The following is a 25,538-nucleotide window of genomic DNA, read 5'->3' on the forward strand; positions in this document are numbered from 1 at the left end:
CCCTTTTAGGACTCTCCAAAATAAGCTGATAGAGGTTCCTGAACATAAAGATTTGATTGCCAATATACAAAAGGTAAAAAAAACACAACAACAAAAAAAAAACAAAAAAAACACCTCAAAACAGATACAATGACAACAGTATAAGCATGGGGTAGTTCCAGCGGTTCCAGGAACAACAAAACGAATTCCTTGAAGCGGTTGTGACTCATCTGCAGTTCTCTTATTTCCTTTCCTTAGATGTAAGCGGACTGAGCTGCCTGGGTTTGAGTACTACCTCTGTGCTTCCTGGCTGTTTGATCTGGGGCAAATCACTTAGCCTTCCTGTGCCTCAGTCTTCTCATCTGTAATAACTGTACTCACCTCATGTAGTTGTAAAAATTTAGAAAGTTAATACATGGAAAGAGTTTACAATTGTGCCTGGCCTGTAGCAATATTATTATTACCCGTTATCTTTTAAGTATTCTTGTACTAAACTCACTCTGTTTCAGTTTCATTGCTTATAAAATAGGGATACCTACTTTATAGAGTTGCTATCAAGATTACATGAGTTAATATATTTTCCGTGGTCTACAGGTAAGAGCTCAGTAAATGTACTAGTTGTTTTGATAATCTTATAATCTGCCAAGTGTTATTCCATGGCATGAATAGCCTGCAGGTTTTTTTATCCATCACTAATTGATGGATTTTTAAGAATCATACAAGTAAAAGTAAATAAATAAAATAGAATGTTGTTTTAGTCCATTCCAGTTGCTATTAGGTTGGTGCAAAAGTAATTGTGTTTTTTTCTATTAAAAGCAATGACAAAACCCAGCAGGGCATGGTGGCTCATGCCTGTAATCCCAGCACTTTGGGAGGCTGAGGCAGACAGATCACTTGAGGTGAGGAGTTCGAGACCAGCCTGGCCAACATGGTGAAACCCCATCGCTACTAAAAATACACACACACACACAAAATTAGCTGGGCATGATGGTGCACCCTTGTAATCCCAGTTACTCCGGAGGAGGCTGAGGTAGGAGAATCACTTGAACCCAGGAGATGGAGGTTGCAGTGAGCTGAGATCATGCCACTGCACTCCAGCTTGGGTGACAGAGCAAGACTTGGTCTCAAAAGTAATGGCAAAAACCGCAATTACTTTTGCTCCATCCTAATATAACAAGATACAATAGACTGGGTAGCTTATAAACAACAGAAATTTACTTCTCATAGTTCTAGAGGCTGGGAAGCCCAAGATCAAGTTGCCAGCAGATTTGATTTCTGATGACGGCCTGATTCTTCATAAAGGGCCTTCTTCTCATTCTGAGCTCATATAGTGGAAGGAGTGAAGGTGTCCCTAGGGTCTCTTTGATGAAAGCTCTAATCCTGCTCATGGGGGTCTTACCTCATAACTTAATCACTTCTTAAAGGTGCCACCTCCTAATACCATCACCTTTGGGATTAGGATTTCAACGTATACGTTTTAGAAAGACATAAACATTCTAAGACATAAGTTTATAAAATTCCAACATCTTCCCTATGACAATTACTAAAGTGGGTCATCTTTGTTACAAAGTATGTACTTTTGACTTTGAAGGTTTTACCTCTTCATGTACATCCTCTGAGCTGTAAAATATAAGGAATCACAGAGGGCAGGCTTCAGATCATTGCTTAGGCTCTTGCTTGGCCAACTTACTTATCTAAACCTTAGTTTTATAATCTGTAAAATTAAGTAGTAACACCACTATTATTATTATTAATAATAATTACACATAGGATTGTTGTAAGAATTGAAAGAGGTTAAATATGTAAAATATTTGTTAAGAGTACTTGTCATATAATAAGCCATAAGAGTGTGGTAGTTATTATATGGGTAGTTATTACATGCAAAGAAGCATTTGCTAATTTCATGAATCTTTTTATTTTATGTTATTTTAATTTTAGTAACAGCAACAGTGAAAGTAAATTTGCCTTTTGGGAGGCCTAGGGTACTGCAGAAGAACGTGGACAACTGTCTCCTTTACCACAGGGAATATGTCAGTGGATTTGGAAAAGCTATGAGGATGCCCATGTGGAGTTCATACACAGTCCCCCAGTTGGTAAGTTCCTGAGTCCACTGATCCATGCAGGCAAGAAATATTTATAATCCTTTCATGTTCTAAGAACTGAATTTTGTTTTGCAGTAGAAATTCAGAGGGAGGGAACTCATTGGCCTATAGCTTGTAAGACAATGTGCAAGTATTACATAAAGGTTTTTATAGGTGCTACATGGGTGCAAAAGAGGAACACATTGTGTTTTGCCTAGAGAAAATGGAAAATGTTTACAGGCCAATTGGCCAATTGGTAAGGAAGGTAGAAAAGGACATTTTAAACAGAAGCAACAGAAGTACGGAGGAATACTATTCATTTAACATTCCCCATATACATCATGGGTGCACATAGAAGGTGATGATAACTAGATTATAAAGGGCTTTGTATTTATTTGATTATTTAACAAGTGCATTACTATTTGCTGTGTGTTATAGTAGGCACAAAGTGAATAAGGCATAGTTCTTCTCTGAAGGATCTGGAACTCTAGTAAGTCAGACTAGACTTACATGGACAAATGCATTATGTCAGAGATCTCCAGGCTAAGGTTGAGGTCCTCTTGTTTAAAGCCCCCGCCCTCTTCACTGTCTGGCAAACTCTCTTGCACTAAGTAGTACCAGGACAGTTGGCTACCCTTCAGGAAGAAAATAGTAGATCCCTACCTAACACCACACACAAAATTAAATTGCTGGTGAATTTGTAGACCTAAATAGGAATAGCAAGTCCATGTTCCCTTTGTGCATATCTTTATGATCTTGGGATAGAGAAGGCTTTCTTGGGAGACAAGAAGAACAACATTAAAAATGCAGAGGAAATTGATTAATTACACTACATAAACATTAATGTATGACAAAATAACAAAGTTGTAGATGGAACAATATATTTGCATTGCACATAAGAAACAAGTTATGAGTATCTAGAATAGTAATTTGATTCAGAATAGCTAATAAATTTTCACCAGTCAACAACAGAATGACAAGCATCTTAGTTACTACGTGAACAAAGGATAGGAACTAAGCAATTGAATCTCAATGGCAATAAGGAAAATGTAAATTAAAACAAAACTTAGGGCCAGGCGCAGTGGCTTATGCCTGTAATCCTAGCACTTTGGGAGGCCGAGGCAGGCAGATCACCTGAGGTCAGGAGTTTGAGACTAGCCTGACCAACATGGTGAAACCCCATCTCTACTAAAAACACAAAATTAGGCACACGGGGTGGCATATGCCTGTAATCCCAGCTACTTGGGAGGCTGAAGCAGGAGAATCGCTTGAACCCGGGAGGTGGAGGTTGCAGTGAGCCGAGATTGCGCCATTACACTCCATCCTGGCAACAAGTGAAACTGCGTCTCAAAAAAAAAAAAAAAAAGTAACAAAACTTAAAGTATGCCAAAAGTCAGTCCAAACACTCCTCTGGGCAGGGATGATTTTATTTAATATATCCTCAGCACAACAGAATTGCCCAGTAAGTGCTTATTGAATGAAATGCATTGAATGAATTAACCACAACCATTATTTTTAGACTTTTAATGACAAAGCTATACCACCAACCACACGGGTAAATAATCAGGGAGCTGTTTTTGTAGAGAAAATCTTAGTATTTTAGATCCAGAGACTGATGACAGACTTATAACTATTACTGTTTTTGCTAAGAGTACCACCTCTTTTATGGAAAGGAGATATTGATTCCATAGGTTTACCTACTCTTCCTGTTCCAATTCAAAATTTTGGAGAAAAATGAGTGTATTTTCCTACTACTAATTAAAACTTTGTATATTCTGAAAGCCAGTTCTGTTGCTGTCAATGGTTCAATTGTGGTCACTAGTAACAGTACTAATATTTGTTTGCCAATGTGGGAAAATATTTTACCAACAGTTACCTGAGTTCATATGTATGGTTGGTGGCAACATTACTTTCTTAATATGCACAATGTTCAATTCGTGATTTTCTTCAACATACAACATTCCTTAAAATAACTTCTATTTTGTTACTGTTTTCGAGAGGAGTGGCACACTCAGGGTCAGTCCTATTATTTAATTTTCTATTTTGAAAATTCCAAGTATGAGGGATTGTGTGGCATTAAAGGGAATGCTTATGTTTTTAATACTTTTCCCTGCTGTCTTGCATTCTTGAATTTTTATGAGCTTTGGCGGAAACCAAAGGCGGAGAGATTCTAAGTGGGCTCAGGCTAGGAGTTTAGTACAATTCTTCTTTGTTATTGTTTTAAAACTAGCTTCTTTGTTACCAAAAGTTCCTGTCCTTTCACTGATCCCACAGAAGTACTTGTGTATTTCTCCCTCCATGTGACAGGATGGAATTCTAGCAATTTTCTGCTTTCTAATTCAGAAATTACTCTGTTAGTGTGTTGTGGTTCAAGAAAATTACATACAAGGATGTTTTGGGATTCACATAAAAATGTTGTAAATCAGCTCTGTGTTTCAAAAAATCAGACTTTAAATAAGCACTTTTCAGAACATGGACCCAATTGGCTTGAGCCTTTAAGATTTGTGGAGCTTTTGTTTTTCTGTGGTTTTGGTGGGTTTTGTAATTTTTGTTGTTATCTCAGAAGAGTTCTGGGGAAGTAGTTGTGATTTGAAATCATGGTCCTAGAACAGCTGATTCAAAACCATTAAGGTTAGTCAGGATGTACATAGATTTTGCTTCTGGGCCTGTTCAGAAGGAAGATATGAACTAGTATTTCTGTTGCTAGGTGAAAAACTGAAAATAACAGCAAGAATTGTGATTATTGTTTAAAATAGGTATTTCAGAATTTAATATGAAATCAAATTTTTCAGAGTAGAAATCTAGTGTACTTTGAAAAATGCCTCTCTCTCCCCCTATGTATCTATGTATCCTCTCTCTATTTACCTATCTGTCAATCTACACACGTAACTCCCATATCTTTCCATGTTAAAAAGCCTTTTTTTCTTGTTTCTAAATATTATTTTGTGAGTCTTTAAAACAGGGGCATTATTGTGTGTTGCAAACATTTTTGAACTATGAAAAAATTATTTTTCCCTGTAGAAAATAAATCATACAACCAAATAATTTAAAACATACATAGCCATTATCCTTACCGTAAGGCAAAATTGTAACCATTTAATTTTCAAACAAGTAGGTTTTAGCTTGTACATTCAGCCTACAGGTAAGAAGCATCTGTAACTTCAATAGAAATAATTTTATACTCTATTCAAATTCTACTTTGTTTCAATGCCAGACTAAAAGTATAAGCAGCTCATGTTCCTGTCTATACTCATCCTTTACTTCTCCAGAAATATTTTGAGAGCTAAGAAGTTAATATTTTATCTGAGTGTCTGAATTCTATTTATTGCTTTCCTGACTTTCTATCCTGTTGCTTCAAAAATTCCAGGGAACTCTGACAGGATGGCAGGATTGAAGCTGTTTATGTGTGTGGGGTGGTGGTGGTGGTGGTTCACTAAAGCCTTCTTTATTATAGAAAGGACCTTCCTGTACCTCCCCTCCATCCTTCTAGAGGGCTGCCTATTGCAAAATCTTGCCTGGATAAAGGAGGCCACATCCTCATTCCTAGTATTGATGCACTTTTATTTGAGGGTTCAAGTTTGGTATGTAAGAAATAAATCTCAAGATTTTTGGTTAGCAGAAAATGTGACTTTTTTTTTTTAGTACTTTCTGGCTGAAGCTATCCCAGTTCATTTCCCCCAGCCCAAAGTCTAAGCTACTTTGAGAACATGGTAAATATTTTGACCAACTAAGTTGTTTAAGCACAACTTTTACAGCCACAGCCTCATTAAAAATTACAATAGACTTTCTTTGTTAACATTTTTATAATTTTAACTGTTAAATTAAAGCATCTCAATTTCCTTACATTATGGAAAATCCATATAGGGCTACATTTATATACTGTATATTTCTTCAAATAAAACTTATTAATGTGAAATGTTTGAGTACAACGATAAAGATGTGTGTTAGGAAATATCAAACTCGCAATATACCAGGGGTCTATGGGACCAACTTGGTCAGCAGTCACTATTCCTTATTCTCCAATTTTACAACATACTTATGTGGCCCTTATACCAAGTGGAGAAACCTGGTCACTTAGAACTGTATACTATGATACGTTTTTGAAAGAATATAAACAAATGCTTTTAGCTTTCCAGCTCTGCCACCTGAAGGAGAGTGAAATAAATGGTGAGAACTCATCCAACTCATTTAGCACAAACGTCTTCGTTTTTCTTGGTGTACTTCTTGTTTGTGGACTATATCACTCAGGAGCTTCCTGAGAAAGAAAAAGGTGAAGAGATATTCTTGAGAGTTTGTGGGTCTCGACATGTTTTTACTCTGCCTATATACTTAATTAGTGTTTTAGCTGGTTTCAGAATTTTATAAATAATTTTTCTTCAAAATTAGTAAGACAGGCCAAGCGCAGTGGCCCACACCTGTAATCCCAGCACTTTGGGACTCTGAGGCAGACGGACCACCTGACGTCAGGAGTTTGAGACCAGCCTGGTCAACATGGCAAAACCCTGTTTCTACTAAAAATACAAAAATTAGCCAGGCATGGTGGCGTGTGCCTGTAATCCCAGCTACTTGGGAAGCTAAGGCAGGAGAATCAGTTGAACCCAGGAGGCAGAGGTAGCAGTGAGCCAAGATTGTGCCATTGCACTCCAGCCTGGGCTACAGAGTGAGACTCCATCTCAAAAAAAAAAAAAAAAAAAATAGACTTCCTGGTCTGATTCTCTAATGTGTTTGAATTTTTCCTATTTTTCCCATCTCTTTGTCTTTAATTCCACCTTTTGAGTCACATCTGCAACTTCATCCTCTAGATCTTATTGAGTGTTTTCTTTTGCCTGTCGTATTTTGAAATCCCAAGAGCTCTTTCTGTTACCTTTTCCCTTTTTAAAAACTGCCTCTGTTCCTTCTTTATGGATGCCATATATACTCTCAGCTCTCTGAGAAAAGAGTTTTCTTCTGGCTTCCACATTGTCTCTTTTTCTTCTCCCTTATTCCCCAGTGTCTAGTGGTCCTTGGCTGTCATCTTCTATTTTAAGAATTAGGCACTAAACTTTATGGCTGGGTCTTTCCAGTCTATAAGCTTCACTATAGGTTGATCAGGAAGAGAACCAGCCATTTTGTTGAGGACTCCAAATTGACAGTATCTAGTTTCCTTTCAGGCCGGTTGTTTTCCTAAGAGAGGATACTTCTAATCTGACTCAGCATATACAGTTTTCAGGCTAAATGGGCAATGAGATTGGGGAATCTTATTATTCAGCATATAGTTTTATTTAATCTCATTGTTTTCAGTATGGTGCACCTGCTCTTGGCTGTGCCTTGTGTCTTTTAGTCTGATCAGCCCTCTGGTTTAAACTCTCCAGAGAGTAAACATACTGTCTAGCCCTTTTTGCAGACTTTCAATCTATCCTTTATTTCCAGCCTTATGCAAACTCCTGTCTTTAGGACTCCAAGTTCTACCCTTCTGGGGTTCTACAGTAGGACGTTCTTGGTGCTTTCCCCAAACATAAACTCTTGGTAGTCAGTGTTTACTGGTCTACTAAATTAGATTATTATTTATCTGATTTCCGGCTTCTGAATATTCCCTGTCATCTCTTACGTGTTTTCATTATTACTGTCCTCTTAATGGAATTTTAGAAGGGAGCAAGGTAAGTGTATGTGTTCAATCAAGTTGAGAAGTTTTCTCAACTTCTGTATCTTTTCTAGCTAGAGCTTTGTATTATGTTAGGGAGTACAGTCTCTGCCTTGCTTTTTCTGGACTTTTCTCATCTTCAGCTCCCACCTGTTCTATACCTCAGCATGGTGCTCTCCTGGCTACAAAGACAGCACACAGTGTACGTTGCCTCTTCCTTTGTGAATTGAACTCAGAGGTTTTAGACAACGTAGCTAATTTTGCTTTCAGCACAATGCAGTGAATAAAGGAAGGTCATCCTAATTTAACTTAACCTTCATTTTTTTTTTATAAATTATTTCAAGTTTTATTAAGAAAGATAACCATTATAGGCAGTAGAGAGCATACAAATCAAAATGTCTGAGAAAAATAAACAAATAGTAAAATGTTCACTTACCCATGATTATATGCTAATCAAAATATGATGACCACATAATATAGTATTACCTTAAATACTTAAGTTAGGCAGCACATTTATAGGATGTCCCCTTGGTAAATAAATCATTGTACTAGTCTTTAAATAGGGTTACAAAGAAAGTATTACTGTTTTTTAAGACAGAGTCTTGCTCTGTTGCCTGGGCTGGAGTGCAGTGGCACGATCTCAGCTGACTGCAACCTCCACCTCCCTGGTTGAAGCAATTATCATGCCTCAGCCTCCCCAGTAGCTGGGATTACAGGCACCCACCACCACACCCGGCTGAGTTTTGTATATTTAGTAGAGACGGGGTTCCACTACGTTGAACCTCGAACTCTTGACCTCAAGTGATCCACCCACCTCAACCTCCTAAAGTGCTGGGATTACTGGCGTGAGCCACCAAGCCTGGCCTAAGACATTATTATTATTATTATTATTATTATTGTTATTTTCAGATGGAGTCTCGCTTCGTCACCCAGGCTAGAGTGCAATGGCGCAGTCTCACCTCACCTCCACCTGCCGGGTTCAAGCGATTCTCCTGACTCAGTCTCCAGAGTAGCTGGGATTATAGGCGCCCGCCACCATACCTGGCTAATTGTTGTATTTTTAGTAGAGACGGATTTTCACCATGTTGGCTAGGCTGGTCTTGAACTGCTGACCTCGTGATCCGCCTGCCTTGGTCTCTCAAAGTGCTGGGATTACAGGCATGAGCCACTGCGCCCGGCCGGGCCTAAGAAATTATTTTTAAAATTCTTATATTTCATGAGGAATGAAGCATGGCTGTAAGTTTATTTCTATTCAAAACCAATTTGTTTAGACAACTACACCTTCTTTGAATTAATCTTAGGTTGATAAAAAGTTCTTGAACAGCTGAAGAATAATATATTAATACTTAGTTTATATCTGTATTTTAAAAGTAAATACATTTCACTTTCAATTTTTATTTACAAGTACAATATATATCACCACAAAAAAGTTAGATCTTGAAAAGGATTTTAGTTTTTAGGAATAGTTCCCATTATCCTCTCCTCTCAATTCGGGTTTCATTGTGCAAATATTTTTTTCCAAGGTGTATTTGATTTGCCCTCCTGATGTCCTTAACCAGAAGGGAACCACAGAAGAAAACACTGCTGAAGACATCCATTCCCATTGCTTGCCTAGACCTGATTCACTAAGAAAATAGGAAAAGCTTAAATGAAAAACATTCTAGGGAAGTGACAAACCATATAAGGCAATGGGTGAGCCGCGATTGTGGGCGTAATTTTTTTCTCTCTCTCTTTCAACAGGGAGACACATCGCCTCTTCCTCCCACTGTCCCAGACTGTCTGCGGGCTGATGTCAGGGTTCCTCCTTCTGAGAGCCAAAAATGTTCTTTCTATTTAGCAGACGAGAATATCACCCACGGCTTCCTCTATCCTCCTGGTTAGTAGAACTCTTTTTTAGAGCAGTCGCTTAGAAAGCTCTCATCAGCTGGATGTGGGCATATGCCTTAAACATATACTCCCCACCAAAACTACCTGCTTGGGCTAAGCTAGCTGCCTGAGACACTTCCAGTGGTTGTGGCTGGCCAGAGCAGCACAGCGGCTGTAATAAAGACTAAGACATTTTGCAGTGGGACCCACACAGCAGCTCTCATCTGGCCCAGATGTTTAGAGAGCTCGGCAGGTTTAAGTTTAATTTTAAAACTGAAGATTCTTTGCAGAAGGACACAAACATCTAAAAACCCATTTCTTCTGGCTCCTGCCCAAGCTAAGGTCTGCCTGGAGAATACAGCTGTGCCCGTGAAAAGAAATTAGGCTGGGTGTTCGCTTTGGCAGAACATATACTAAAATTGGAATGATACAGAGAAGATCACCTAATAAAATAAAATAAAATAAAATAAAATAAAATAAAATAAAATAAGAAATCAGGCTGGAATTTTGGCCTGTCATTCATGCTGTAGGGCTAACAGTTTTAAACTGCAGGTGAAGCAGCCAAATGAAATTTAAGTTTTTGTTGTTGTTGTTGTTGTTGTTGTTTTCAGAAAGGATCTCTTTTGGGAACCTGCCAGAGCTAGTGTGATTTTCCTAAAACTCAAGCCACTTCCCTGTGCAACAGGAAATGTCATTTTTATTAACTTGCCTATGAGATTTTCAACAATTTCACCTTCTTAGAGATTTGTAATTTAAAGATTCTGAAATTTATAATGGGCAAAAAGGCTTAATGAAAGCAAGTAGTGTTATCAATTTAAAATTCCTAACAGAGTTAGGATAAATAAACTGATATGTTTTATGTATCTAGGTACAATCAGGGGTAACAAATTTATGTAAGCCCTGTGATAAACATTAAAAATTTGCAACAGGCCAGGTGCGGTGGCTCACACCTGTAATCCCAGCACTTTGGGAGGCCAAAGTGGGTTGATCACCTTAGATCAGGAGTTCGAGACCAGCCTGGCCAACATAAGTGAAACCCTGTCCCATCTCTACTAAAAATAGAAAAATTAGCTGGGTTTGCTGGTATGTACCTGTAGTACCAGCTATTCAGGAGGCTGAGGCATGAGAATGGCTTGAACCTGGTAGGCGGAGGCTGCAGTGGGCCGAGATTGAGCCACTGACTCCAGCCTGGGTGACAGAGTGAGATTCTGTCTCAAAAAAAAAAAAAAAAAAGTTGCAACATTTTATTAATAAAATATTTGAAATTGGTGTATAAAATTGTGTCTGTTAGGCATAAGATATTAGTTAATACATAAATGTTTGCCTGACAAGGAATAAAATTAATAATTAAACAACTTGTCTCAAAAAATTAAGGATACGGCCAGACATGGTGGCTCATGCTCGTAATCCCAGCACTTTGGAAGGTCGAGGCAGGAGGATCACTGGCTCAGGAGTTTGAGACCAGCCTGGGCAACATAGTAAGACCTTGTCAGTTAAAAAAAAAAAATAGTAATAGTAAGGATAAAATGAAACTCTCTTCTAACTCTCCAGTATAAATTCCAATTATTTATTAAAAATAGAAGTTCTATTACTAGCAGGTTCTTATTTTCCTCTAAAACAGAGGTAATGTTATGTTGATTGCCTTTCCAACTTTCAGGGCTTAGTTAAAAAGGTAGAAGAGGCTTTTAGTGGAGTCGGAGAACTATAAACACCATGTGAAATCTTAAGAAAAAAGAGCTACTTGTTTCTTCGTGTCTTTTGGTGTCTACTCATTGGCCTCTCATTGAAGAATTAGTTACCCAGGCAGGATGGTGCATGCCTGTAATCCCACCTACTCGGGAGGCTGAGGCAGGAGGATCACTTGAGTGCAGGAGCTCGAGATCAGCCTGGGTAAAATGGCAAGACTCTGCCTCAATAGTAATTAAAAAAAAAAGAATTAGTTAAGATATCCAAGTATAGTTTACTAGAGTATAAAAAGTATTATAATAGAAACTTAATATAAGTGGAATTGTGCACTATTTGTGTTTCTGTGACTGCCTTATTTCACTCAATGTCCTCAAGTTTCATTTATGTTCTTATATATTACAGAATCTAAAATAGTCAAATTCATAGAATCAGAGAGTGAAATGGTGGTTGCCGGGGGCTGGGGGAGGGAGAAATGGGGAGTTCCTAATTAATGGGCATAAAGTTTCAGTTAAGCAAGATAAATAAGCTCTGGGGATCTTCTGTACAGTATTGTATCTAGAGTCAACAGTACTTAAAAAATTGTTAACAGAGTAGATCTCATGTTAAGTATTCTTACCAAAATGAAATTAAATGAAAAAGGATTTGAATAAACATTTATAGGTTTGCAGCTTTTAATCCTCACAATAATTCTATGAGTCAGATGCCATGAGACGAAGTACAGAGGGATGCAGCACTTTGCCCGAGGGGTGCAGTTGTGAGCAGCAGAGCTAGGGTTCCCACTTGGGCGGTCTGCTTCCAGAGCACACTCGCTGTGAACACTCACTGTGCTGGACAGCACAGCCATAAATCCTGAGAGCCCATGATTTGTGGTGTTCCCTTCAGCAGTTTCTGTATTGGTCAGTTCTCATACTAATAAAGGCATACCCAAGACTGGATAATTTATAAAGAAAAGGGGTTTAATGGACTCACAGTTCCACATGGCTGGTGATGCCTCACAATCATTAGGGAAGGCGAAGGAAGAGCAAAGAGACATCTTACATGGCGGCAGGCAAGAAACAGTGTGTGCAGGGGAACTCCTCTTTATAAAACCATCAGATCTCGTGAGACTTATTCACTATCACGAGAACAGCATGGGAGAGACCCGCCCTCTTGATTCAGTTACCTTGCACCGGGTCCCTCCCACAACACGTGGGAATTACAGGAGCTACAATTTAAGATGAGACTGAGAGGGACACAGCCAAACCATATCAGTCTCTATCAAGTAAAAACTCATTTTCTTCAGAAAATTTTATTTTGGAAAACAGCTATCTATAATAACATTATTTTGTGCACATCCAATAGCTACGCATATATATCTGGCATTCTGTTTGTTTCCTAGGACTGCTGGAAAAATTACCAAAAAAGATTGAGTGAAAACAAAAATGTATTATCTCACAGTTCTGGAGATCAGAAGGCTAAAGTCAAGGTGTTGACAGCCATGCTCTTTTTGAAGGCTCTAGGGGAAAATCCTTCCTTGTCTCTCCCAGCTTCTGGTAGCTCCAGGCATTCCTTGGCATGTACTGGTATCACTCAAACCTCTGCCTCCATCTTAACAAGACTTTCTCCCCTGTGTTTGTCCTCTTCCCAAATCTCCTTCTCCTTATTAAGACACTAGTCACTGGATTTGCAGTCCACCCCTAAATCCAGGATCGTCTCATCTAGAGACTCCTAGCTACATCCGCAAAGACCTATTTCCAAATAAGTTTATATTCACAGGGATGAAAGGAATGGTTAGGACTTGGATGAAGCTTTTTTGGATCACAGTTCAACTCACTACAGACATAAAACTGCCTGCATTATTAATGACTTCTGTTAGAAAGTACTATTTCTGTGCTTTGACTGTTAATAAATTTATATTAATATGTAATAGTAATAGCCCTATTGTGCAGTATGTCATATTTTCTCTTATAGCTAGATCTAATAAGATCCATTTGTTTTGCAGCCATCAATAGAACTTCTGATAGCCAATATGATGCTTTAATTATGAGCAATTTGGTACCTATGTATGAAGAATTCAGAAGTAAGTATGTATTTAGAGTATTAATTTTAAAATAGTTAAGTGACTCCCTGAACTTCCAAACTAAACACATTTTTTTAATTGCAATTTGTTCCTGATATTAAGGTCATTTTGTTCTAATGGTTTAAATATAGGTACAGGAAGGATCCCTCACATAGATTCTTTTCAACTTTGACTTTGAGTGACTTGTTGCTAGAATTCTGATAATTTGTTTTTAACCCTTAATTTGATTACTGCCACTCACTAAAAGTAAATGAAAGGTAAATGTTCATCCCCAGAGTAATAATTAATCAGGCAACATATGTGTTCTGATTATTTTTAACACTCGCTGTCCCATAAGCAACTCAGCCGTAGGGAGAAATTTGGAGGCATATTTAACTGTAATTTCAAGACTATAACTACAACAACAAAAAGCTGTCATCAATGTAGCTGTTTATTTTTGCTTGTGAAGCCTGTTCTGGAGAATTACCCAATCACCACTGACAATGATTAAAGCAGAATTTCATGCTATTTAAATGTACTTGTCTATAATAGAAAATATTGTCACGTTCGACTGAAGTAGACATTTTAAACACTTTATTATTTTTTTTTTTAGAAATGTGGGACTACTTCCACAGTGTTCTTCTTATAAAACACGCCACAGAAAGAAATGGAGTAAATGTGGTTAGTGGACCAATATTTGATTATAATTATGATGGCCATTTTGATGCTCCAGAGGAAATTACCAAGTAAGTGTTTGACTTTTTGATTTATCAATAGGTCTCATGAGGGGAAATTCCAATATTTTAAGTAAAGTTTAATACTTTAAATATTACATAATGCATTCATAGACAAATGTTATTGTTGACTATTTTCAATCTAAATATTTTCCTAAATATTTAGGAAAAAACTTATATTGCAAAAAATTTAAATTAAGGGGCAAAGAAAACACTTCCTGGAAAAGTTTAGCAAAAATGTCATTTGGAATGCTAAATTAATGGGCAAAGATAACATGAAATTTTGTAAAGGCTAAGGAGGTAGAGAAAACTTGATGTACTATCAGTGAATATAAAACCAATCCAACAATACATGAAAAAAAAGTCAAGTAAAGACTAAGGTAAATTTTGCAAGAATGGTGAAAAGTCATGTAAAGACTAAGGTAAATTTTACAAGAATAGTGAACAATTCATAAAAGCATTTCCCAGGAGACAATGTAGGTAAATTTCATGATGCAGAGAACTAGTCCTAACTAAACTTTACATTGTAGTACTAAGCCTGGTCATAACAGGTTGCTAAGAATTAGTTTTGAATGCAGAGCACAGTAATAGAGTTTTAGAGAAGTTTCATCTACCATTTCTCTTTATTATCAAAACATATGAAGGACCAAACTAAACAACTATACTAAGCCTAGATTATGTAAAGCAATGATTTCTACCTGTACCTTCTGATAAAGTAACATTTATGACTAGTAAGTGTGTGGCCTTGTTCTATTTTTTTCACCATGTCTTTATTTCAGTGTTGAATGAATATTGAATCAATATTTCAGTATTGGCTCTATCTTTCACAATTTCTTAATTCTAATAATTCTAACTTTGACAGCATTTTACTATATGCTAGGTACTTTTTAAAGAACTCACATATACATCAGTTAAACCGCAAAGATACCCTAGTTAGGTTCCATTAGCCCCCGGTTAGAGTTAAAGAAACTGAGGTTAAACAACTTATCTAAATTCTGCAACTAATAAGTGGTAAAGCCAGAATATGAACCTGGACGGCCTGGCTCTGAGTTCATGTTCTAAATCACAGTAATACATTTCTATTTATACCAGCTTGCGTTCCTTTGGTGGAGTCAGATTTTGCACTTAAAACTTTTGAAAACACTTTCATGTTCATTATCTGAAACCAAAGTACTGTCACATCAGTTGTATGGATTTATCCCCATGTCTACACTGTGAAGTTGATAGCACAGAATCACATCCTTGGAAAGCTGAGGAAACTCAGTAAATGATAGAATTAGAGGATGAGTGAAAGTCCAAACATTTTGTGGAAGTGCACGGCTGGAGGTGGAATCTGGGCTCCTTCATTCTCAGCTTCTGCTGTATTAGTAAACACTACTGTGAAGTATGAAGTCAGCAAAACGAGGAAATGCAGGAGGCAGAATATCATGCTCTGCTTCTTTTTTTTTTTTCTTCTTTTTTTTTTTTGTAGTCTAATATTTTTTTATGTTAGAATGACCAAGCTTGGACTTCTGCTGTAATCTCTATTCTGGCTGATGGGAGTAAAAAATATGTAAGACTTTGTGGTTTTTATTTATTACTTTCTTTTACTATATTTTTACTTTGGCATTTATTTAAAACTATATGAAGACATTTATTGACCTGGTGCAGTGTCTCATGCCTGTCATGCCAACACACTGAGAGGCTGAGGTGGGAGGATCATTTGAACCCAGAAGTTTAAGACCAGCTTGGGCAACAAAGTGAGAAACCATCTTTATTAAAAAAAAAAAAAATCCAAAGTACCATTAGAAGTAGATATATATATATATGTGTGTGTGTGTGTGTGTGTGTCTTTACATAGTTTTTTTCATATATATATTTGCATATTTATACCAGCTTGTATTCCTTTGGTGGAGTCAGATTTTGCACTTAAAACTTTGCATGTAAGTTATTTAAAAAGTACCTAGCATATAGTAAAATGCTGTCAAACTTAGAATTATATGAATTGTTATTTTACATATATATGAAAAAACTATGTAAACACATTTATCACCTTTAGAAGCAAAAGTATAATAACATCAAAACATGTTTTCAATTATGTTTTGTAAGACATATAGCGAACACTGACATTCCCATCCCAACGCACTACTTTGTGGTGCTGACCAGTTGTAAAAACAAGAGCCACACACCGGAAAACTGCCCTGGGTGGCTGGATGTCCTACCCTTTATCATCCCTCACCGACCTACCAACGTGGAAAGCTGTCCTGTGAGTACACTTTGGGAGGGTCCAGGACATGAGAAAATGAGTCAGAGCTCTTTTGGGCTCTCATAAAAGTGACTCTAAAATGTATTTTCTTAAGTGTTTCATGGAAAAAGTTGTAATACTTCATTTTTAGGCTTTTCCTTAGACTATTGATCTCTATGTAATTAATATCAATTTAAACATATATCTGCATAGTTGAACATATGTATACCTCATGTATTTTATTTATATGTTTTATTCACATTCACTAAGAATGAAAGAGATGAAATCTTGTTAATCTCTTTTTTCTTTTTTTATTTATAACATGACAATTGTATGTATTTATGAGGTATAGTGGGATGTTTAAATGCATGCATACTTTGTATACTGATGAAATCAGGATAATTAACATATCTACTACTTCAAACGTTTATCATTTCTTTGTGGTAATAACACTCAAAGTCCTCTCTTCTAGCTGTCTTGAAATATACAATACATTGTTATTAACTACAGCCACTCTACTATGTAATAGAAACACCAGAACTTATTTTTATTCTGGTCACAAATCTTAAAGTTATTCCCAATGTTAGCACTAAATTAATGTTTCTGAATGAGTATGTACATGTAAAAATTCCATCAACTTGAGCCATGAGGTGTGAAATTGATTATACACATGCACACACAAATACACACAGTTCAAGTAACATTCTTTTTTTAAACATCATTTATTAGGCTACCTCAAAATCCTTTTTGAATCAAGGCAGATTATATGTAAGTAGTTAATTCAACTTGCATATAAATTCCTTATAGAAAAAATATGTATCCTGGAACTTAGGTTTTACTGAAGTCATTCAACAAATATATTGAGTACCTATTAAGCACACAGTATCATGATAGAAACTCTTTAGAATGCACAAAGGAGGAACACATTGTCCCTGCTTTTAAAGAGTTCATATACAACTTCAATTTATATATGAGACATAGACACACAATTTAGTCAGTCAACAATGCAAGAATTATTCTAAAAACTAAAAAATAAAAGAAGTTGCAAAGTTGGGATCAACTGACAATGTTAAAAGGATTTAATATTTGAAATTAAAATCACATTTGGCTGGAATGATCAATAAAGATTTCATAAAATAAAGTGTAAGTAGGGCTGTGCCCGAAGGATGGATAGAATTTGAGTATATTGAGAAGACTACAAAGAGTCTTCCATGGAGGGTGGGTATGAAGAATGAAGAGGATTTAGTAACTGATTGGATATAAGAGCCCCCACCCCAAAAGGAAACTTAAAGATGAATCAGATTTGAATGTTGGTAATTAGGAAAAAGGCAGAAAGAGGAAAGTTAGGAATAAGAACTTTTTGGTTGGTAGATAGGATAAGCTAAAGCTAGGCATTTTAAATTTGTGGAAATGGGTATTGATGTGGAAAGTCCCATAGGCAATTAGAGCCTCAGAATTAAAGCTTGGCATCTAGGCCAATTGGGATTCATCTATATCTTTCAGGTGTTCAACACTGTTCAACACATGAGTGCCTTCACCATGCTGTGCACTATAGAAGGTACTCACAATTAGAAATCCAGGAAAACATTAGAAGAAAGAGATAAGTGATGTGAGAGAGGGACAGATAAACTGCTATAGTAGGATTTCAGAGGAGAATGATTTCCTGACAGGGAGGGTAACATTTCAGTTGGGTCATGCAGATACGATTTTACTTGAGTGTTTAAATTGTTTATCGAAGGTGGCCAAGTTTAGAGGCTGAATAGTGAGCCACTCACTATTCTTAAAATGAGGAAGAAGAGTTTCTAAACAGGAAACTATCAGGATATGTTGTTGAACTGAATCCCTTCCTACTTTTCCTGTCAGCATTTTATTTGGTTGAGACAAGGGTAAGCCATTATTCTTTACTTCCTCTTCCAATGACAGACATCAATGACTGATATGGTGTGGTACTCTACCATGAAATCCGGATTAAACTGTTCATTCTTACAGAGGTTCTAGGTAGACATAATGGAGTGATTACAATGAGTACACAAAGAAAAAAACATTTGCTATCCCTGGTCTGGGCCCTTTTGACCTTCTATTAGGACTCTTGAAAATGAATCTTAAGTAGATTTGTGGTCTCCTCTTCTCTTCTCATCTGTCAGTGTGCACTACTACAAACTTACTCATCTTAAAATTTAGTCTATATTTTGTCATAGCCTCTCACCCCAAAATTTTTGATTATGCTGAACAATAACAACAAAATACAAAGGAGCAAACAAAAACAACTTCCAGCCTGTACTTAAGTCTCTTCACAATTTACCCTCAGTTGACCTTACAGGCTAATGTTCCAGGCCAACTGGAGCCCTTGAAATTACTTGAGCACATCTTGAGTTTGCTTACCTCCTCACTGTTGCCTATGTTCTTCTCTCCTCTATAATTCTCTTCTTTTTCATCTGCTAAAAATTCCACCTGGGAGTCAAGGTAAAGTGCAAATAATATGAAGCTTTCCTTGATTATTCAAAGTAGAAGTGATCTCTCCAAATTAATAGAGCATCATCTTTATTGAATAGGACATCATCAGTAATAAATTGGACATATCCAAGATTTTGAGGAATTTGCAGTATAGTAATAAGAATGTGACATCTATACAGATAATTATGAGACAAAATGCAATGAGTATAAAGCAAACTTAAGCCAAGCTATGATTATAAAAGAGTTTGCAAAGTTAATAAGAGTAGCTGTCAATTAGATATGGGTAAGGAAAAGGCAAGATGAGAGAGAGGCAAAGATGACTAAAAATCCAGGGCATGACTAACCAGGAAATGTATACGACAGATAATCTTTTGTTTTGAGAAGGATGGATTTGCTCTTGGTGGTCTTCAGTTTGACAGACTAGTTGAATATTTAGGAGGATATATGAGAAATAGTATAAAATAGAACTTAAATACATGGATTTTGGAGTTGGACATCCTGGGTTCAGTGAATGACTTGGTTTCTTTGGGTAAGTATGTTAGTTTCCTCATCTGTTATATCTAATAAGGATAAAATATTCACCTTCTTTTATGAAGTTTGTAAAGATAAAAGAAAATAATCTGTATAAAACCCTAAGACTTCCCAATATAAAAAAAGGTGGCTATTACAAAGGAATCATATCTTATGATAAAGTTACATTCTAAAGTCAATAGAGGCCAGGCGCAGTAGCTCACACCTGTAATCACAGCACTTTGGGAGGCCGAGGCAGGCACATCACCTGAGGTCAGGAGGTCGAGACCAGCCTGGCCAACATGGTGAGACCGCGTCTCTACTAAAAATACAAAAATTAGGCCAGGTGTGATGGTGCATGCCTGTCATTCCAGCTACTCGGGAGGCTGAGGCAGGAGAATTTATTGAAACTGGGAAGTAGAGGTTGCAGTGAGTGGAGATCGTACCACTGCACTCCAGCCTGGCCAACAGAACAAGACTCTGTCTTAAAATAAAATAAAATAAAGTAGTCAATAGAGAGTGAAATTGGATCTCCTACATGCAAATCATCCAGAAAGTATAGTACATTCACAAACTGTTTCTTAGTAAGTCTAAACCAGCCAATATTTCCAATAGTATTTGGATAGGTAATTGTGCTTTGATGCACCTGATAAAATAGATGGCTTGCTTTAAGCATTGCATTGTATGAAAACTCTGTACTTCAAGTATTTGAATTACACAATGTACAGAAGTACTCCCACTATTAAGAGGTTAGAGGGAACTGAGATCAAGCTATAGGAATGATAGATTCACAATTTTATCCCACACTTGGTGTAAGGAATTAGATCATATTTTCTTATTTATTTTGTCCTTTCCTTGTTCCGTTCATCTTTTCTTCCCTCCTTTTTCCTTTTCCCTCCTCCTGTCATCTTTGTACTGTTAAATTTCTGTCAGATAAATGAGAATGTAGCCATGAGTTCAAGTGACTTTCCTTGTAAGTTACTCAGCAGATATGGAAAATATAGATATGAAACTTGGAGGAGAAATCAGAACTGCAGATCTAGATTTGGGATTAAATCATGGGTGTGAAATACAATTGCCAAAGGGGAGAAAGTGGAAAGAAAAGATCCCAAATCAAATTGAGGAAAATGTCTATGCTTCCAGGAAGTATAGTCATCTGAGGAAACAGAAGGTATTATCAAACAAGTAAACAGTACAACTATGGATAACAAAGGAGGAACTTCAGAAGCCTGGGGTAGTTAACTAATTGAAAAGTCTGAGGACACCCCATTCAGTGAGGTCGTCATTGACAAAGTAGTTGCATTAGCATGATAGCAGCAATCACTGGACTGTAGTGGCTAAGGAGAGAGAATAAGAATGTGGACAGGACAGAAAAATGCTGAAATCAATATTGTCTCAAAAAATGAGTTGTACTTTTGGGATATACAATACACTTAATTCTGTAACAGATCATTTGTACACACACACACACGTACCCCCCTCTGCACACATATATTAATATCAAAGTATATTCAAATATAGCTCATAAAACTGTGTAGCCTATTCTGTTGGCATGGACTGGTGCAGCAAGGGCAGTTGTCTACAGCTGGCTTCTGTTCAGATTAGTTGGTGCCAGCGACTTACTCAGTGTTAAATACCTTAAGTATCGTCTCTGCATAAGTATAGTTTTGTGCTATGCTTTGTGGTCATTTCCCTGCAAATTTAAAAGAGGGAAGACTGTCAGGTGCTGGGTAAACATTTAGTTGGATGGATGCCGAATAAGTCAGGAGAGAGTAGAGTCATATAAACCAAATGGGAGAAAACGTTATGGAAAAAAGTGATCAAAGATATTAGGTGCTACTGAAATGGGCAATAGTAAAGGCAGAATAGAAAGACTTTGAATTAGACTCCCATTGAAAGAATGAACTCAAACTAACATAGTGAATTTTTTTTTTTTTTTTTTTTTTTTTAATATTAGCTCGCTTTGTGAATCTGACACAAGTGCTTTAGAGGTTAGGAACAAAAAGTATTTCCTCTTACACTTCCTCTGGCTCAGATAGTGGCTATCTGTATTAAGCCTGCATACTTAAACAAGTAAACCACTGCGTCGAAGTCAAATGAGAATCATGAAAATACAGTAATCTGATTAAACAAACTTTGAAACTTTCTTATTATGTGAAAAGTTAACTGAACTTTAGCAATATCATAAGAATACCAGAAAATTATTCTTTATAATAAATAATAAAGAATGTGATAGAAACCCATGTTTCTAAATTATTGAACTAACTTTCATATTGTAAAAAAAATTAAAAATAAAACGGTCGAGAAATAACTGAAAAGATGCACAAATATAACAATAGTCAGCATAATAAAATAAAAATGGCATAAAACACTATTTTACACCCATGGTTTGGCAAAGATGTGGGGAAACGGGAATTATCTTTCACTGCCTATTGAACTGTAAATTGGTATGAAGACTTTGAGGAGTGCTGGGTTTAATATTCTTATATTATTCTTTATAATAAAGAATAAAGAATGTGATAGAAACCCATGTTTCTAAATTATTGAACTAACTTTCATATTGTAAAAAAAATTAAAAATAAAACGGTCGAGAAATAACTGAAAAGATGCACAAATATAACAATAGACAGCATAATAAAATAAAAATGGCATAAAACACTATTTTACACCCATGGTTTGGCAAAGATGTGGGGAAACGGGAATTATCTTTCACTGCCTATTGAACTGTAAATTGGTATGAAGACTTTGAGGAGTGCTGGGTTTAATATCTGATAAAGTTAAAATTTAATGTACTCGGTGGCACGTAGTGGCTCATGCCTGGAATCCCAGCACTTTGGGAGGCCAAGACAGGTGGATCACCTGAGATCAGGAGTTTAAGACTAGCCTGGCCAACATGGTGAAACTCCATCTCTACTAAAAATATTAAAAAATTAGCTAGATGTGGTGGTGGGTGCCTGTAATCCCAGCTACTTGGGAGGCTGAGGCTGGAGAATTGCTTGAACCTAGGAGGTGGAGGTTGCAGTGAACTGAGATCACGCCATTGCACTCCAGCCTGGGTGACAGAGTGACAATGTCAAAAAAAAAAAAATTGAATGTACTCTATGGCCCAGCAATTTTATTAATATATCCTAGAAACTCATGCTCTTGAACACAGGAGACATATACCAAGTTATTTATTATAGCATTATTTATAATAAAAATTTTATCAACATGTAATGAAAATTTTAATTGTGCTGCATTTAAATGAGAAAATATCAAACCACAGCTAAGAACAAGTCACTTAACAAGACCTAGATATATCACTATAGATTACAAACATTAATACTGAATAAAAAAATTTGTAGAATACCACTTATAATATTAACATAAGTTTAAAAACTCATCAATAGTACATATTGTATAGTGATGTACAGTAAAAGTTTGAAAAAACAGACTGGGATTCACCCTGATATAAGGATGTTTAGTTCTGAACAGAGGAGCACTGGGAACTTAACTTCATCTGCAATATTTAATTTCATTAAAAAATTTATATCTGAAATAAACATAAAAATGGATAAATTTTGACTACTGTGTTCTATGTTAGTTATGGTATACTTTGTGCTTTTCTTTTTATTTAAAAAACTAAATTTAGCTGTATCAAATTAAGATTTAAGGAGGTAAATATCATCGGCAAAAAGACAACTTCTAAGCAATAAAAATATTTCTGTTCATGAAAAGTACCACCTTGTGAAAAAGAAAGTGTTGTGCTTTTCTTTTTCAGGAAGGTAAACCGGAAGCTCTTTGGGTTGAAGAAAGATTTACAGCTCACATTGCCCGGGTCCGTGATGTAGAGCTTCTCACTGGGCTTGACTTCTATCAGGATAAAGCGCAGCCTGTCTCTGAAATTTTGCAGCTAAAGACATATTTACCAACATTTGAAACCACTATTTAACTTAATAATGTCTACTTAATGTATAATTTACTGTATAAAGTAATTTTGGAAAAATGTAAATGATTTTTTCTGGAGAATTATAAAATAAAGTTTTCTATTTTTCCTTAAGTCCCCTAAAAGCCATAATTTTTATCATTCCCTTTTCTCTTTTTCATTTCTATGAATATGTATTATATTAAAGTTATATTTTTCACACAGATGATGCTATCTTACACCTTCCCTTTTTTGTTGGATTTTTAAACTCTAATCTCATGACAGATTATACCTTCCTTATTACATGTTTTATCTCAGAATCTTTGAATATATTTTTCTGCCCAGAATTATCTAAACAAAAGGGAGAACAAAAGAAGTATGTCTCACTTGGGAACTGAATCAGCTCTAAATCAGTTTTGTTGTAAAACTTTTTGTATTTGATTGGCAATACTGATTAAAATTTAAAATGCACAGAACTTTTACGCTGTAATTTCACCTGTAAAAACTGTCCCAACAGATGTGCTTGACACAAATGCATGAAAATGACATCTTTTATGATAGCAAAACACAGAAAACAACCTAAAAGACTGGTTAAGCAAATTATGAAATTTGTTTAAGCAAATATTGTTCCACCTCTATAAAGACAGAAGTAGATCTATATATATCTTGAATGTATCACTATTGTTAAGTGAGAAAGCAAGTGGTAGAACAATGTATGTAGTCTACTGTCATTTTTCAGGGGTCAGCAAACTTTTCTGTAAGGGACTAGATGGTAAATTTTTTAGACTATACAATCTCTGTTACAACTACTTACTCTGCTGTGGCATCAAGAAAGCAGCCATAGATAATACAAAAAAAAAAATAAGAGTTGTTGTTCTATTAGTCTGCTTTCACACGGCTATAAAGAAATACCTGAGACTGGGTAGTTTATAAAGAAAAGAGGTTTAATTGATTCACTGTTTCGCATGGCTGGGGAAGCCTCAGGAAACTTACAATCACGGCAGAAGGAGAAGGGGAAGCAAGCACTTTCTTCACAAGGCGAAAGGACGAAAGGACGGAGTGAGTGTAAGCAGATAAAATGCCAGACACTTATAAAACAATCAGATCTCATGAGAACTCACTCACTATTATGGGAACAGCATGGGGAAAACTGCCCCCACGATCCAAACACTTCCCTCCCTCAGCACGTGGGGATTACAATTCGAGATGAGATTTGGGTGGGGACACAGATCCAGACCATATCACTTATGTTCCAATAAAACTTTATTTACAAAAACAAGTAGAGGGCCAGATTGGGTCCCTGGGCTGTAGTTTGTCAGCCCCCAATTTATATAATAAAATCTGGGCTGGGGAAAGCAGGAATTAATAGAAAAAAGAGAAAAATATATAACATTTTTATGTTTTGCTCTTTGTACTGCCTGAAGTTTTTTTTGTTTTGTTTTTGTTTTTTTAAACTCTCTATATGTATTTCTTGAATTTTCAAAATAGAGTTATGAACCAAAGAGATCCCAGCAATTATTTCAGGGGCAATACTATTGGTCAATTTTGGGGTTGCTAGACTGGCAATTTTCCAGATTCTTCTCTGATATAAAGATAAGTTCATCCAGGGACACAGGCTTTGTAGCTAATGAAAAATCTTGTGACCTGCGCTTCAAGGAATACAAATTCTATTTCTATTAGAATTTCAATTGAATTATGGTTATTAATTGCAACCAATTGACATGTTAGTTTATTCCCACTGAATTTTTTTTAACATAGTTTCTTCACATGTAGAATTTAGGTCAAAGATGTATGCAGTGCAAAGTGTGCAATACAGAGAGGCTGCAAGTTAAGACACAAATGGGAAATTATTTCCGGATACACAGCAACAACGTTAATACTCTTCATATAGAGACAATTTTTCCAATCAATGTTCTCCTGGCCCACCATGGCCGGGAAACTAAATAAGATCACCTGGAATTTAGAACTCACAATAGGAAGACAGATGGTGGATGTTTACAACCCTGAACGGAGTTTAATAACCCTGGATTTCCTCATTACTTCTGAGTTGGCCTGAAAGTGGCTAAATTGTTGTTATAAAAATAAAAAGAGAAAAATTAAAACTACATTTTTTTTTTTGAGATGGAGTCTCGTTCTGTCACCAGGCTGGAGTGCAGTGGTGTGATCTCAGCTCACTGCAACCTCCGCCTCCCGGGTTCAAGTGATTCTCCTGCCTCAGCCTCCCAAGTAGCTGGGACTACAGGTCCCCGCCACCACGTCCAGCTAATAAAATTATATTTTTTACACAGAGATTGTGCAATATTATATCTTCCTTTTGCATATTCATTATTCCATTAACAAGAAATATGTATATGTAAAGCCATTTTGAATGAATGAATACCAGTGATTTAATGGATCATGAAATTATAGAGGATTTGGTACATCTACTTAATAACTTTGAGT

The 25,538-nt window shown here is 36.3% G+C and overlaps 1 protein-coding gene across 6 annotated transcripts in view; it reads left to right on the plus strand.

The window, feature by feature from the left end:
* The window catches only part of ENPP3 (ectonucleotide pyrophosphatase/phosphodiesterase 3), a 98,779-nt gene extending 75,457 nt beyond the window's left edge, over positions 1-23,322 (plus strand). For 4 of the 6 annotated variants that reach the window (XM_015137433.3, XM_015137432.3, XM_077999432.1 and 1 more), the window contains 6 exons: positions 1,918-2,072; positions 9,421-9,556; positions 13,214-13,291; positions 13,884-14,016; positions 16,093-16,249; positions 22,953-23,322. In XM_015137433.3, coding sequence (XP_014992919.3) covers positions 1,918-2,072; positions 9,421-9,556; positions 13,214-13,291; positions 13,884-14,016; positions 16,093-16,249; positions 22,953-23,123 — 830 coding nt within the window. In that variant the 3' untranslated portion in view covers positions 23,124-23,322. The remainder of the gene's footprint in view (positions 1-1,917; positions 2,073-9,420; positions 9,557-13,213; positions 13,292-13,883; positions 14,017-16,092; positions 16,250-22,952) is intronic. The other 2 variants (XM_077999430.1, XM_015137435.3) reach the window with 1 other exon arrangement.
* Positions 23,323-25,538: the final 2,216 nt, after the last annotated feature.

The sequence above is a fragment of the Macaca mulatta genome, chromosome 4, assembly GCF_049350105.2.
Source record: "Macaca mulatta isolate MMU2019108-1 chromosome 4, T2T-MMU8v2.0, whole genome shotgun sequence".
NCBI classification, from domain to species: Eukaryota; Metazoa; Chordata; class Mammalia; order Primates; family Cercopithecidae; genus Macaca; species Macaca mulatta.